This window comes from Etheostoma spectabile, chromosome 18, assembly GCF_008692095.1.
Source record: "Etheostoma spectabile isolate EspeVRDwgs_2016 chromosome 18, UIUC_Espe_1.0, whole genome shotgun sequence".
NCBI classification, from domain to species: domain Eukaryota; kingdom Metazoa; phylum Chordata; class Actinopteri; order Perciformes; family Percidae; genus Etheostoma; species Etheostoma spectabile.
In genome coordinates, this window is record NC_045750.1 from 1,155,849 (window position 1) to 1,168,702 (window position 12,854).

Genomic DNA, 12,854 nt, shown 5'->3' on the forward strand with positions numbered 1-12,854 from the left:
ACTGTCCTCTTTACCGTATTTACCCTATCTGTACTGTCATCTTTACCCTATTTACCCTGTATGTACTGTCCTCTTTACCATATTTACCCTATTTACCCTGTTTGTACTGTCATCTTTACCTTATTTACCCTGTATGTACTGTCCTTTTAACCCTATTTACCCCATTTACCCTACCCTTATTCATGCTTTTTTGACAATAAAGAACAATCTAGAATCTACCCAGTGTGTCCTTTACAAACTGTAAACATGTCCAAACTCAGTCACGATGTGAGGCTTCGTGTTGTATGGCGAGTTGAACATGAAGCTGTAACTGCTGCTGTCAACAGCTTTTATACTCAGCCGTTGGGAGGCCACGCCCCCCCAGGGCAACCCACCACTCACAGGGCAGAACGTGATTGGCTCATCGCGGCTGTCAGTCACGCCCATCTACCGTTGCTTCCTGTGAGAGCCACCAGACTCGTCTGACTGCACAGAGTCTCCGGTATGGGCAGCCGCCTAGTCTTCAACTTTTTACTGGACATTTTAGCACAGCTACGGTCCATTTGACACGGTTTATAACATCAGGAAATGGATTTCTGATCGGGATAACCCGTAAGTGAGTCCGAGTGAGTTCCTCCGACCGTTGAGATCCAGTTTTTTTGTTCGAGTTGTTGAAGGAAGAAGGGGAAAATGCCAGTTGCAACTCTTCTGCCTTTCACCGCGACCCCGAATCGGAAGTCCGCCAGCCCGACCTCCTTCAGGTTGACAGAGAAATTCATTTTGTTATTGGTATTTAGTGCTTTTATAACGCTCTGTTTCGGGGCTATTTTCTTCCTACCGGACTCGTCCAAGCTGCTCAGCGGAGTTTTCTTTCATTCCTCCGCGGTGGAGACCAACACCCGCACCGGTCCGGACAGCAGCGACCCGGGTTCGGCTGTGAACGAGGAGCGGGTCCTGGCTAAAATCAGGAAAGACCACGAAAAAGCTCTATTAGAGGCTAAGGATACGCTACAAAAACGGCCCGACGAGATAAAACAAGACATTTTAAACGAGAAGGAGAAAGTTGCAAAGGAGAGTATGGGTCAAGGTGGGAAGGATGACAATAATTTACCTATCGTTGAGTATCACCGCCCCCCCGGGGCGACTGGACGCGAACCTTTGGACCCCGAAACCAAGGAGAGACGGGCTAAAATCAAAGAGGTAAGGATCTGTTGAGCTCACGCTCTGTGCGTTCTATGGAGGGGGAAAAAAAACGTCACGCCAAACTCCGCTTGAAAATCTGACATTTTAAATGTTCCTCCAAAATTTGGTAGTTGGTATTCATTGTAAAACATGACTAAACAGCTGACACGTATCTATCAGATCCCCTCTACAATTCGGCGCACATATAATCCACCAAGGACCACTCACGTGTATTACATTGGAACTTTGACATGATGTGTGCTTGTTTTCACGAAAGTGCTCTCCGCCGACATACCTTGCGGAGAGCTGTAGGTGTAGGCTACACCAAATATACAACTTGTGTTTTTTATTGACTGCAATCTGACCACAGTGGATCACTTGTAGCCGAAATGCGCAAACATGTGATAGTGATGCGTTGAAGACCTAATGGCATATTGTGTTATCTACGTACACCTGTCGGGGAATGTGACACGTTGATTTAACAGGTTTTTCAACGGAATTTGGCGTGACGTTTTACTCTCCACGAAATCCCCCGCAGCCTGTTCCCGGGGTAAAATGCAGGAAAGCATGCAGGATCCACCGCCCCCCTCTGGGCTGATATACCTGCCTTTCAAGTTTCCCCATGTCAGGACGGTAGATACGGGGCTGATGCAAAACCAGCTTTGATGGGTCATTCATGGATGCGGAAGATTGAACACACTTTTTATTTATTTTTTTAGCCTGTCACAGATACATGACCCACATCCATAGTCATAACCTTAATATTGGATATTTTAAGGTAACCTGTGAATTCATGCTTCGTTTGAAAGCCTGATTTGTTATAATATTAGTAATAATAATAGACTAATGTTATGATTCAGCCTCATACATTTATTTACCGGGACACAGGATATGACTTTCATAGTAGCCTGTGTGCCCCCTGATGTCGTATCATTCAAAACGGTATCCTTGTAGCCTGCAGCAGGGTGAAAAGCACCAACAGGTAGCATGTCTGCTATTATTGTGTTGTGTCGCTGCACAATGTGCATGTATACCGGTATGTGTGTGTGTGTGTGTGTGTGTGTGTGTCTGTGTGTGCGTGCATCTAGTTAAAAAAGCCCAGTGGTGATGTCTCAGAGGTGGTTTCAGGTGGCTGGTTACTCTGCTGCGTGATCTGTGGTGTTATGATGAGATGAGACCAATATATTTGGTGTTATTTTTGAAAAGGAGTTTTGCCATGGGGCTCGTGCCGTAGATCTGCTCAGTGAGGTGCCTTGATATCCATTTACTCATTCAGGTGGTTAACTGGTAGACTCAGAAAATGACCTTTTTTGAGTGAGTGAGCATGAGGTTTGGTGAGCACGTCGTGTGGCTGTTGGACTGAGTTTTGCCTTTTTATTGAGATTCGTTTGAAAATGAGGTTTCTGCAGGTCATTGTGGCCCAGATTTGATATGAAGAAGCTATGACTTCGCTGAACAGCCTCCACGCCGGTGGGTCTGTGGTCACCATACCGACTAAATGAGATATCACAATGATGGTTTTTGTCTGAATACCACACGATACCACAATAATGCAATCATAGTCAAGGATGACATTTTGTGCTTTCAGGAGATATTTCAGAAGATTAAAGGTCCCATGGCATGAACTTTTTTAACATTAATATGAGTTTACCCCGCCCCTCGCCTATTCCCCCCCCCAGTTGCTACAAATGTTGATGGTGGACTCAAACCAAGATGGGTCTATCTGGAATCTTGCCCCCTATGAGGTCATAACAAGGTTGCTTGCCCAAGATTTTGCCCCCCCCCCCCCATGAAGAAGAGCGACATCATGGCTTTCAAACTAGCAAAGTTGCAGTTGATCAGAGAAAACCCCAGCCTAAGGTCTATTAAAAGAGACTCCAGATCCAGTATTAGGGACCACTAAGGTCTATTATATAAGAGACTTCAGATACAGTATTAGGGACCACTAGGTCTATATAAAAGAGACTTGTCAATACAGTATTAGGGACCACTAAGGTCTAATAAAGAGACTTCAGATACAGTATTAGGGACCATAAGGTCTATATAAAAGAGACTTCAGATACAGTATTAGGGACCACTAAGGTCTATATATAAAGAGACTTCAGATACAGTATAGGGGCACCACTAAGGTCTATGTTAAAGAGACTTCAGACAGTATTAGGGACACTAAGGTCTATAAAAAGAGAATCAGATACAGTATTGGGACCACTAAGGTCTATATAAAGAGACTTCAGATACAGATTAGGGAACAAGGTTTATAAAAGAGAACTTCAGATACAGTATTAGGGACCCTAAGGTCTATATAAAGAGACTTCAGAGTACAGTATAGGGAACACTAAGTGTCTATATAAAAGACTTCAGATACAGTATTAGGGACAATAGGTCTTATAAAGAGACTTCAGATACAGTATTAGGGACCACTAAGGTCTATTAAAGAATTCAGAGTACAGTATTAGGGACCACTAAGGTCTATTAAAAGAGACTTCAGATACAGTATTAGGGGACCAACTAAGGTCTATATAAAAGAGACTTCAGATACAGTATTAGGGACCACTAAGGTCTATATAAAGAGACTTCAGATCAGTATTAGGGACCACTAAGGTCTATATAAAAGAGAACTTCAGATACAGGATTAGGGACCACTAAGGTCATATAAAAGAGACTTCAGATACAGTAATTAGGGACCACTAAGGTCTATATAAAGAGACTTCAGATACAGTATTAGGGCCATAAGGTCTATATAAAAGAGACTTCAGATACAGTATTGGGACCACTAGGTCTATATAAAGAGACTTCAGATACAGTATTAGGGGCCACTAAGGTCTATTAAAAGAGACTCAGTACAGTATTAGGGACCACTAAGGTCTATATAAGAGACTTCAGAACAGTATAGGGACCACTAAGGTATATAAAAGAGACTTCAGATACAGTATTAGGGACCACTAAGGTCTATAAAGAGACTTCAGATACAGGATTAGGGACCACTAAGGTCATATAAAAGAGACTTCAGATACAGTTTAGGGACCACTAAGGTCTATATAAAAGAGACTTCAGATACAGTATAGGGACCACTAAGGTCTATATAAAGAGGCTTCAGATACAGTATTAGAGACCACTAAGGTCTATATAAAAGAGACTTCAGATACAGATTAGGGACCACTAAGGTCTATATAAAGAGACTTCAGATACAGATTGGACACTAAGGTCTAAAAGAGACTTCGATACAGTATTAGGGACCACTAAGGCTATATAAAGAGACTTCAGATACAGTATTAGGAGACCACTAGGTCTATATAAAAGAGACTTCAGATACAGTATTAGGGACCACTAAGGTCTATATAAAAGAGACTCAGATACAGGATTTGGGACACTAAGGTCTATATAAAGAGACTTCAGATACAGTATTAGGGGACCACTAAGGTCTATAAAAGAGACTTCAGATACAGTATTATAGGACCACAAGGTCTATATAAAAGAGACTTCAGATACGTATTAGGGACCCCCAAGGTCTAGATAAAGAGACTTCAGATACAGGATTAGAGACCACTAAGGTAAGAGCACCATGTCATGGGATCTTTAAGAAAAGCAATAATTGGTAAGACCAATCTGCTATTAAAGTCTAATAAGTTCAGAGAATCCTATCGGGTATACAGCTTCAAGACCTCGAAAAGACAAGATTGAACTTTACCACAATATCATGTTATTATTATATAACCAAAATTCTTTATACTGTCCACAATATGATATATATATAATCTATTTATCGCTCATTTGTCATGGAAACAATGGTAGTAAACACTGCCCTGACACCTAAAGAGATCATGGTGTGTGTGTTTGGTATTAAAGACACGCTGTTTGAAAGGCGGATGGGGCACGTTTCTGACCTTGAGATGACATCACATGGCACCGAAAGGTCACGCTGTGCATGCAAGATTAAACTCATCATGTCAACAAGGAGCTACTGACTTTGGGTAAAAGACGGTGTCAGAGTAACCGTGGCACCAGTCGCCGTTGTTGTTTGACAGCTGTTAACTTTGGGAAGTTAGTGTACAGCTGCAGAGGAAAACGAGCTCCGTCCTCATCTCTGTGTGGGCTCAGAGTAAACCCACCATGTTGTGCAATATTCTCCGAAAAACAAAAGAAATGTCTGCCTTCCAACTACCTACCAAATGCAATGAACACATTATAACCCTCGTGTTGTCCTCCCATCAAAATTAAAAATCAACAATTTTGTTTTTTTCTTTTTTTTTCTTACGTTTTTGTCCCTTTTTTCATCACTTTTGGTGCTTTTTTTCAATGTTTGTCCCTTATTAACTTTAGTTGTACAGTTATTTTTGGAATTTATTGTCAATAAACCTAATTTATAGGAAATTATACCTAATGTTTGAGTTAGAAAAGCAGAAATTAGGAATTATTGAGACTAAAATTAAAGGAATGGACGTTGATGGATAATCACAGACTGGAATATGTCAACTTTTACTCAATACTATTTCAAAAACACTTCCATTTTTTCTCCAAAAACTATAAAATTAAAATAAGACGCCCCAAAATGAATGAAAGTAGAGATGTGTACTTGGCAAAGAGCGTTGAAATCAATCATGTTATTTTGGGGAATTGTGTCATACATCATGTCGAGTTTAGGGTGGGGTCACACATTTATGCAACTAAAATACTAAAACTAACTAAAAACAATACGCAACATAACCCTAATTCATAATAAATGGGTACCCATAAAGATTATGAATGAGAAGATTTGGTTCTCGTGTTCTGACTTATGGTGGGGATCATTGTTGCTAAGCAATGTTAGCATAATAGATGTAGTTTTTAAATACAGTTGTGATTAATTCTGAGATTAATGTCTTTTTGAGCACATCATCCTGTCAGTGAAGCAGATTTGATAAGACATGTTAGAGTGAGTGTTGCCTGCTGTGTCAACATCCATCCGTCCGCCATTAACAGGTAAACAAGGAAACCGGTAAAGTGGTTTTAACAAACCGGTTCAGCTCATAGCTTAGATAAATATTGAGTTGACAGGGTTGGTTATGAGTTTAAGGTCCCATGGCATGCAAACTTCACTTTATGAGGCCTGAAGAGACTTCAGATCCAGTATTAGGGACCACTAAGGTCTATATAGAAGAGACTTCAGATACAGTATTAGGCACCACTAAGGTCTATATAAAAGAGGCTTCAGATACAGTATTAGGGACCACTATGTCTATATAAAGAGAGTGACTTCAGATACAGATATTAGGGCACCACTAAGGTCCCTATTAAAAGAGGCTTGCGAATACAGTATTAGGGGACCACTAAGGTCTATATAAAAGACTTCAGATCCATATTAGGGACACTAAGGTCTATAATAAGAGACTTCAGATACAGTATTAGGGACACCTAAGGTCTATATAAAAGAGACTTCAGATCCAGTATTGAGGACCACTAGGTCTATATAAAGAGACTTCAGATACAGTATTAGGGACCACTAAGGTCAATATAAAAGAGACTTCAGATACAAGTATTAGGGACCACTGAAGGTCTATATAAAGAGACTTCATACTATTTAGGACCACTAAGTCTTATAAAGAGACTTCAGATACAGTATTAGGGACCACTAAGGCTATATAAAAGAGACTTCAGATACAGTATTAGGACCACTAAGGTCTATATAAAAGAGACTTCAGATACATATTAAGGATTCTCACGAGAGTCTATATATAAGTATGTAGTGTGTAGTTTCCTCTCATGTGTCTGTGTAGTTTCCTCTCTGTCTTGTAGTTTCCTCTCTGGTTGTAGGTGGTACTTTCATCTTGCTGTGTAGTGTGTAGTTTCCTCTCTGTGTAGTGTGTAGTTTCCTCTCTGTGTAGTGTGTAGTTTCCTCTCTGTGTATGTGTGTAGTTTTCTCCCTGTGTTTGTGTAGTTTCCCTCGTGTAGTTGTTAGTTTTCCATCTCTGTGTAGTGTGTATGTTTCTCCTCTCTGGTGTGTAGTTCCGCCTGTGTAGTTTTCCTCTCTGTGTAGTTTATCTCCTCTCTGTGTATGTGTAGTTTCCTCTCTGTGTAGTGTGTAGTTTCCTCTCTGTGTAGTGTGTAGTTTCCTCTCTGTGTAGTGTGTAGTTTCCTCTCTGTGTAGTTTCCTCCTGTAGTGTGTAGTTTCCTCTCTGTGTAGTGTTGTAGTTTCCTCTCTGTGTAGTTGTGTAGTTTGTTGCCTCTCTGTGTAGTTTCCTCTCTGTTAGTGTGAGTTTCCTCTCTGTATGTGTGTATTCTCCTCGCTTAGTAGTGTAAGTTTCTCGCTCTCTGTGTAGTTTTCCTCTCTGTGTAGTGTATTTCCTCTCTGTGTAGTGTTTTCCTCTCTGGTGTAGTTCTCCTGTGTAGTGTGTAGTTTCCTCTCTCTGATGTGTAGTTTCCTCTCTGTGTTAGTTTTCCTCTCTGTGTAGTTGTAGTTTCTCTCGTGTAGTGTCCTCTCTGTGTCATTTTGTTTCCTCTCTGGTAGTGTGTAGTTTTCCTCTGTGTAGTTGTGTAGTTTTTCTCTCTGTGTAGTGTGTATTTCCTCTCTGGTATTGTTTAGTTTCCTCTCTGTGTATTTGTATATTCCCATCCTCTCTTGTCGTTTCCTCTCTGTGTAGTGTTAGTTGGCCTTTCTCTGTGTAGTTTTCCTCCTCTGTTTATGTGTAGTTTCCTCTCTGTGTAGTTTCCTCTCTGTGTAGTGTGTAGTTTCCTCTCTGTGTAGTGTTCATTTCTAAGAAGCAGAGAGGCTGACAGGGTGTTAAGTGATTGTCCTTTAAGATGGTGAGCTGAAAGGAGTAAATACTGCAAACACCTTATGGCTAGTCAACTGCTCATTTGCATCTCATCTGCATACTTTAGCAGCAAGAAGCTTCACCTCATCACACACACACACACACACACACACACACGCGCACACGCACACACGCACACACGCACAAACAGGCTGTTCAGAGAGCTGTGGATTAAAAGCCATCAAGCGAAGATGAAACCTTATTTTTCCATCTCTCCCCTTACATCTCTACATGTCAACCCCCCCCCCCTCCTTTTTTTCATCTTTCCTCCCTTTTTCCTCCTCCCTCCTTCCCCTCTTCTTCAACCCCACGTTGCTGTTACTTCTCTCCCTGCTTCTCCTCTCTCTCCCTTTCTGCTTGGCTGTCTCTTGAGTTATTTTTGCCCACTCCCAACACCATTGTTTTCCCACTTTGCGTGCATGTGTGTGTGTGCGCCTCTCCCCAAGCGTACATACGTTTCACCAAACAAGCCATTTTGCCGCTTCGCCAACCTTTTTTCAGAGCCTGAAAATGAAATTTCTCTCTTTCTGTCTCTTGCTGTCTCTTTTTCAGGCTAACTTGGCAGCCTGTGAGTCCTATTTCACTATCGACCATTTAAACTAATTGCCTCTGGTTCCCTGGTCCCACTTCTTTATATTTTTCCAAGTGGAAAACCCGACGTTTGTGTCAGATAGAGTTACCGCCGGCCCCTCCAGGTGCTTTCTTTAATTGTCTAATGGCTGTAATAGCCGTTGCTGATGACCAGCACTGCTGCTTCCTGCACAGTATGTACACGAATGTGCTCGTAAGTGATGATGCAGACAGAGAACTCCTTTCAGTCATCTCACAACGGACGCCGTGTTTATTTCCCATGCTAATTTTACCGAAGATACAGAGAAGCCATCAATAGCTGCACTCGTGTGGTACCTTTTAATCTCAACGAGAGCCCAAGCAGAAGAGAAAGTGGCTAATGGAAGCAGTTTGGGAATAAAATGCAATTCTTCAAATATTGTTCTCATGATTTGATTAAAGGAGGAACATTCCTCATGTAAACAGACCTTCGCGTGCTTTCTATTTGTAGAATATCTGTACTTGGGTCTTTGGATGCTACAATTCAACCAACATTTGTGTTATTTTTATGCAATATTGTTAAAAGAAATCTTTCCTGATTTATTAAAAATTAAAAAAACGGGTCAAATTTGACCCGAGGACAACAACAACCATAGCAGCAGAGAGGCTGTTCTCCTGTTGGAGATACACCTTTAATACCAACGCAGATGAGTGCTCCCCTTAAGTCTTTTCCCACTAATTTTGTTAATATTTTTTAATTAATTAAAGTAATGCGTTGGGGAAAGATTCAACATGAAAATGACAGCCTTCTAATTCATTCACGAGGGAAGAGATTGAAGGAGACGTTCACAGCAAACATTTGGTTGAAGTAAATGGTCGAGGTTATAAATTGGTAATTGCTATTGTAATAAATTTAGGATGTCCACTGTCTTCCCTGTGAAGTCATGCTGTGCCTGAAGCCCGAGGCCAGAACGCTGACTCAGGGTATAAGGTAATAAGGTAATGAATATTGTAAAGAGTAATAAAGTCCCTGTAAATATATAGTCCTGGTGGATAGCCCGCGAGGCTTTAGATATTTTAAATCCATATGTTAATATGGATTGTTAAAGCACGGCTCTTAGAAAGTCAGTGTGGATGGATTGGTCCACTGGTTGAGTTTCGGGGTGGTACTGGGGGGGGGGGGGGGGGGGGTGGGGGGGGGGGGGGGGGGGGGGGGGTGATTGAATGGACTCATTCCAGGTCTTAGTTGTTGCCCCCCCCCTGGCTCTCAGGGGGAATACAGACTCCAGAGTGACTGATGGGGTGTTTGCATACCATTAAGTGGTGTGTGTGTGTGTGGTGTGTGTGTTTGTGTGTGGGTGTGTTGGTGGTGTGTGTGTGTTTGTGTGTGTGTGTGTGTGTGTGTGTGTTGTGTGTGTGTGTGGTGGGTGTTGGTGTGTGTGTGTTGTTGTGTGTGTGTGTGTGTTGTTGTGTGTGTGTGTTTGTGTGTGTGTGTGTGTGTGTGTGGGGTGTGTGTTGTGTGTGTGTGTGTGTGGTGTTGTGTGGTGTTGTGTTGTGTGTGTGTTGTGTGGGGATCACATTCCAAATGCTATAAAAGGTACGCCCTAAAATGAATGAAATACGAGTTTGTATTGGCAAAAAAAGAGGCGTGGGGGTTTGTTTACGAATAATGTTATTTTGGGGAATTAAAAAAGAACATATAGGACAACACAGAGGACAACATGAGGCAACATGAGGACACATGAGGACAACATGGGGACAACAGGGGACACATCTGGGGACAACATTGGACACCATGGAGGACAAAGCGGGTTGTTAAAATAACCATATTTGTTGCTCATGTTACGGGGCTGTGTGGCTTGAGGGCGTAAGTATGCCGCTACGAGTTTGAAAACAGGGCCGTTGGTCATTGTAGAAGAAGTGTGGTGTTTGGTGTGTGTGTGTGTTGTGGTGTGTGTGTTGGTGTGGTGTGTGTGTTTGTGTGTGTTGTGTGGTGTGTGGTTGTTATGTGTTTGTGTGTGTGTGTATATGTGTGTATATATATATACACACATACACACACACGCCATTGCAACCACCTGCGTTTGATGCTTCAGTCCAGTCTCCCTTCCACTTAAAGCTTGATTTTACTCTTCCAGAGATCTCATATTGGGCCAACTATCTACAGCAGCCAAACAGAAACCACTTAAACTATCAAAGAGCAAGTCCAAAGAGAGACATATTGTACTGCTAGCCCAACATCACAAACTAGATTTTTTTTTTTTTTGGGGCTTGGGCAAAGGGAAGTCTTGTTGTTTTGATTTTGTGTTTTCCCCACTCAGACCTCCCGTATACAGCCTGATATTTTCAGCTAAAGGTGAGCTTTGCAGCTTTTGGAGCTTTGCTTTTCTTTACCGAATCCTATCAATACACCACTGGCTTTGGCCTGCAGTTGATTATGGACCTGGGTTTCTGGTGTGAGTGTGGGTGTGTGCTCTTCCTCTCCTTGCTGCGGGCAGCTGCCCACTGACAAATCCCAGTAGCTCTGCAAATGTGAAGCCATGTTTTGTTCGGTGCTCCACGGAGTTAAGAGCGCCCCCTGATTTGGTTGCTCCTTCCCTTTTTTTTTTTTTTTTAAACACACTATTTTCCTTTCTGTTTTACTCATTTTCTCTTTTCGTCTTCGAATAGTGAGTCCTTTTATTTATTTGAATGCTTTCAGGCTCTTACAAAACCTTCCTACATAGTGGGTAGATTTATTTACAGCAACTTGAGAGAGAACTTTGGTTGAAAAGGGGAAATTATTAGCGACAGGGTTTGAAAATCTACTTTTTTTTATGAATTTGGTCATGTTTTAGCGGGAAACCTTCCTATTTTCTGCTTCTGTTTACTGTGTTAATTGGCTCTACTCTTTCTCCATCTGTTTTAAATTAACGCACCCACAGCAGGTCAGAGTGCACAGTCGCTTTCTCTTTGCTACACGTTTTTTTTCAATTGGGGAAACATCTGCAGGAAGTGTATAAGAGATAATCAGATCAACCCAGCCCTCTCTAATACAAAACAAAGTGCAGTATTTTGAATCAGAAACATGCAAAATATAGCATTGGAGAGAAGAATGAGAAGATGTCTCACAGGGTCCCAGTCTGGGTTCAGACAAGGTACGCGCATAGCTTTTTGGATCATTAGCAGTCTACAGTGGGACTGCAGGATTATTAGCATTTCTTTTGCTATAGACAGTGATGTATGCTGTGCAGAGCGGCCTCTCGGCCTTGTGGGACGTTGGGTGAACACACACATCTACGATCTATTGGCCGCTGTTGCCATTTAATGACCATGCCTTGTGCATTTGTCCTACCCTTTGGATTAGTTAGGCCCGGAGGTGCAATTTGTCTTGTCTTGCTCGGAGCTAACACACCGTTAGCTCATTAGCATTCAGAGGTTATTCATTAGACTTACTATCTGCTTCAGTATCGTGTGCAACATTGAGGAATGATCCCAGTTTGCATGGAACAACGTGAAACCAGAACAAATTGTAATTCAGTTTAAAGTCAAAGGGAGGAGGAAGAGTCAAATTTATACAAAAGTTGCAATAGCAAATAAATGTAAACTTGAACTCTAACTCAAAGAAACGTCAATTTACGATACCGGCTCCTGAAAAAATCCTTTTTTTTCTCCGATACCAATTTCATGAAATCCATTTTAACGGAAAAGCAATTACAACATTACTCATTTTATTTTTTAGCTCCTTTACACCTGTATGATGCATCCTGTAGTCGAGCCTCTCAAAATACAGCAACAGTATTTTACCTGCATGCCTCTACGCTGTGTAGACAGCCAATCACGAGCAGTATGAGAGATTGGTAGAAGCACGCTGCGTGCTCATTGGCTTATTGTCACTGATGTGATTTACTCCTGTGGTAGTAATTCTAATACCTAAAAACCACTCAACAAAGTCTTTTTATGTTGTCCTTGGGTCAAATTTGACCCGTTTTCAGTGATATTTGAATCACCAGACGCCTCCCAACACGATGTCATCACGATACTTATGCCACGATATGATATTATTGCGGTTTTAAACATATTGAAATATTCTGCGATATATATATATATATATATATATATCGCAATTTATAACCTTTTTTCCAACTTCTAATTTTGTCGCAATTTCAAATAACATCCCCAAAAGGAAACTTAGTCAACATCTGTTTCATCTAAAAAGTCTTATCTGTTTGTTCTCTGTTTTATTGCTGCAGAATGAGACAAACTGACCAACACATACTGTAATAAAAGATCCATACTTGGCGCCTGTGTATCAATACAGTATTACCACTCTAAATATTGCTGTATTGATTCACCCCCCCCCCCCAAACCCCT

General features: G+C 41.5%; 1 protein-coding gene across 1 annotated transcript in view; it reads left to right on the forward strand.

The window, feature by feature from the left end:
- Positions 1–434: 434 nt before the first annotated feature.
- The window catches only part of man1a1 (mannosidase, alpha, class 1A, member 1), a 190,749-nt gene continuing 178,329 nt past the window's right edge, over positions 435–12,854 (forward strand). The window contains exon 1 of the mRNA XM_032543047.1: positions 435–1,179. Within this exon, the coding sequence (XP_032398938.1) occupies positions 670–1,179 (510 nt within the window). The 5' untranslated portion in view covers positions 435–669. The remainder of the gene's footprint in view (positions 1,180–12,854) is intronic.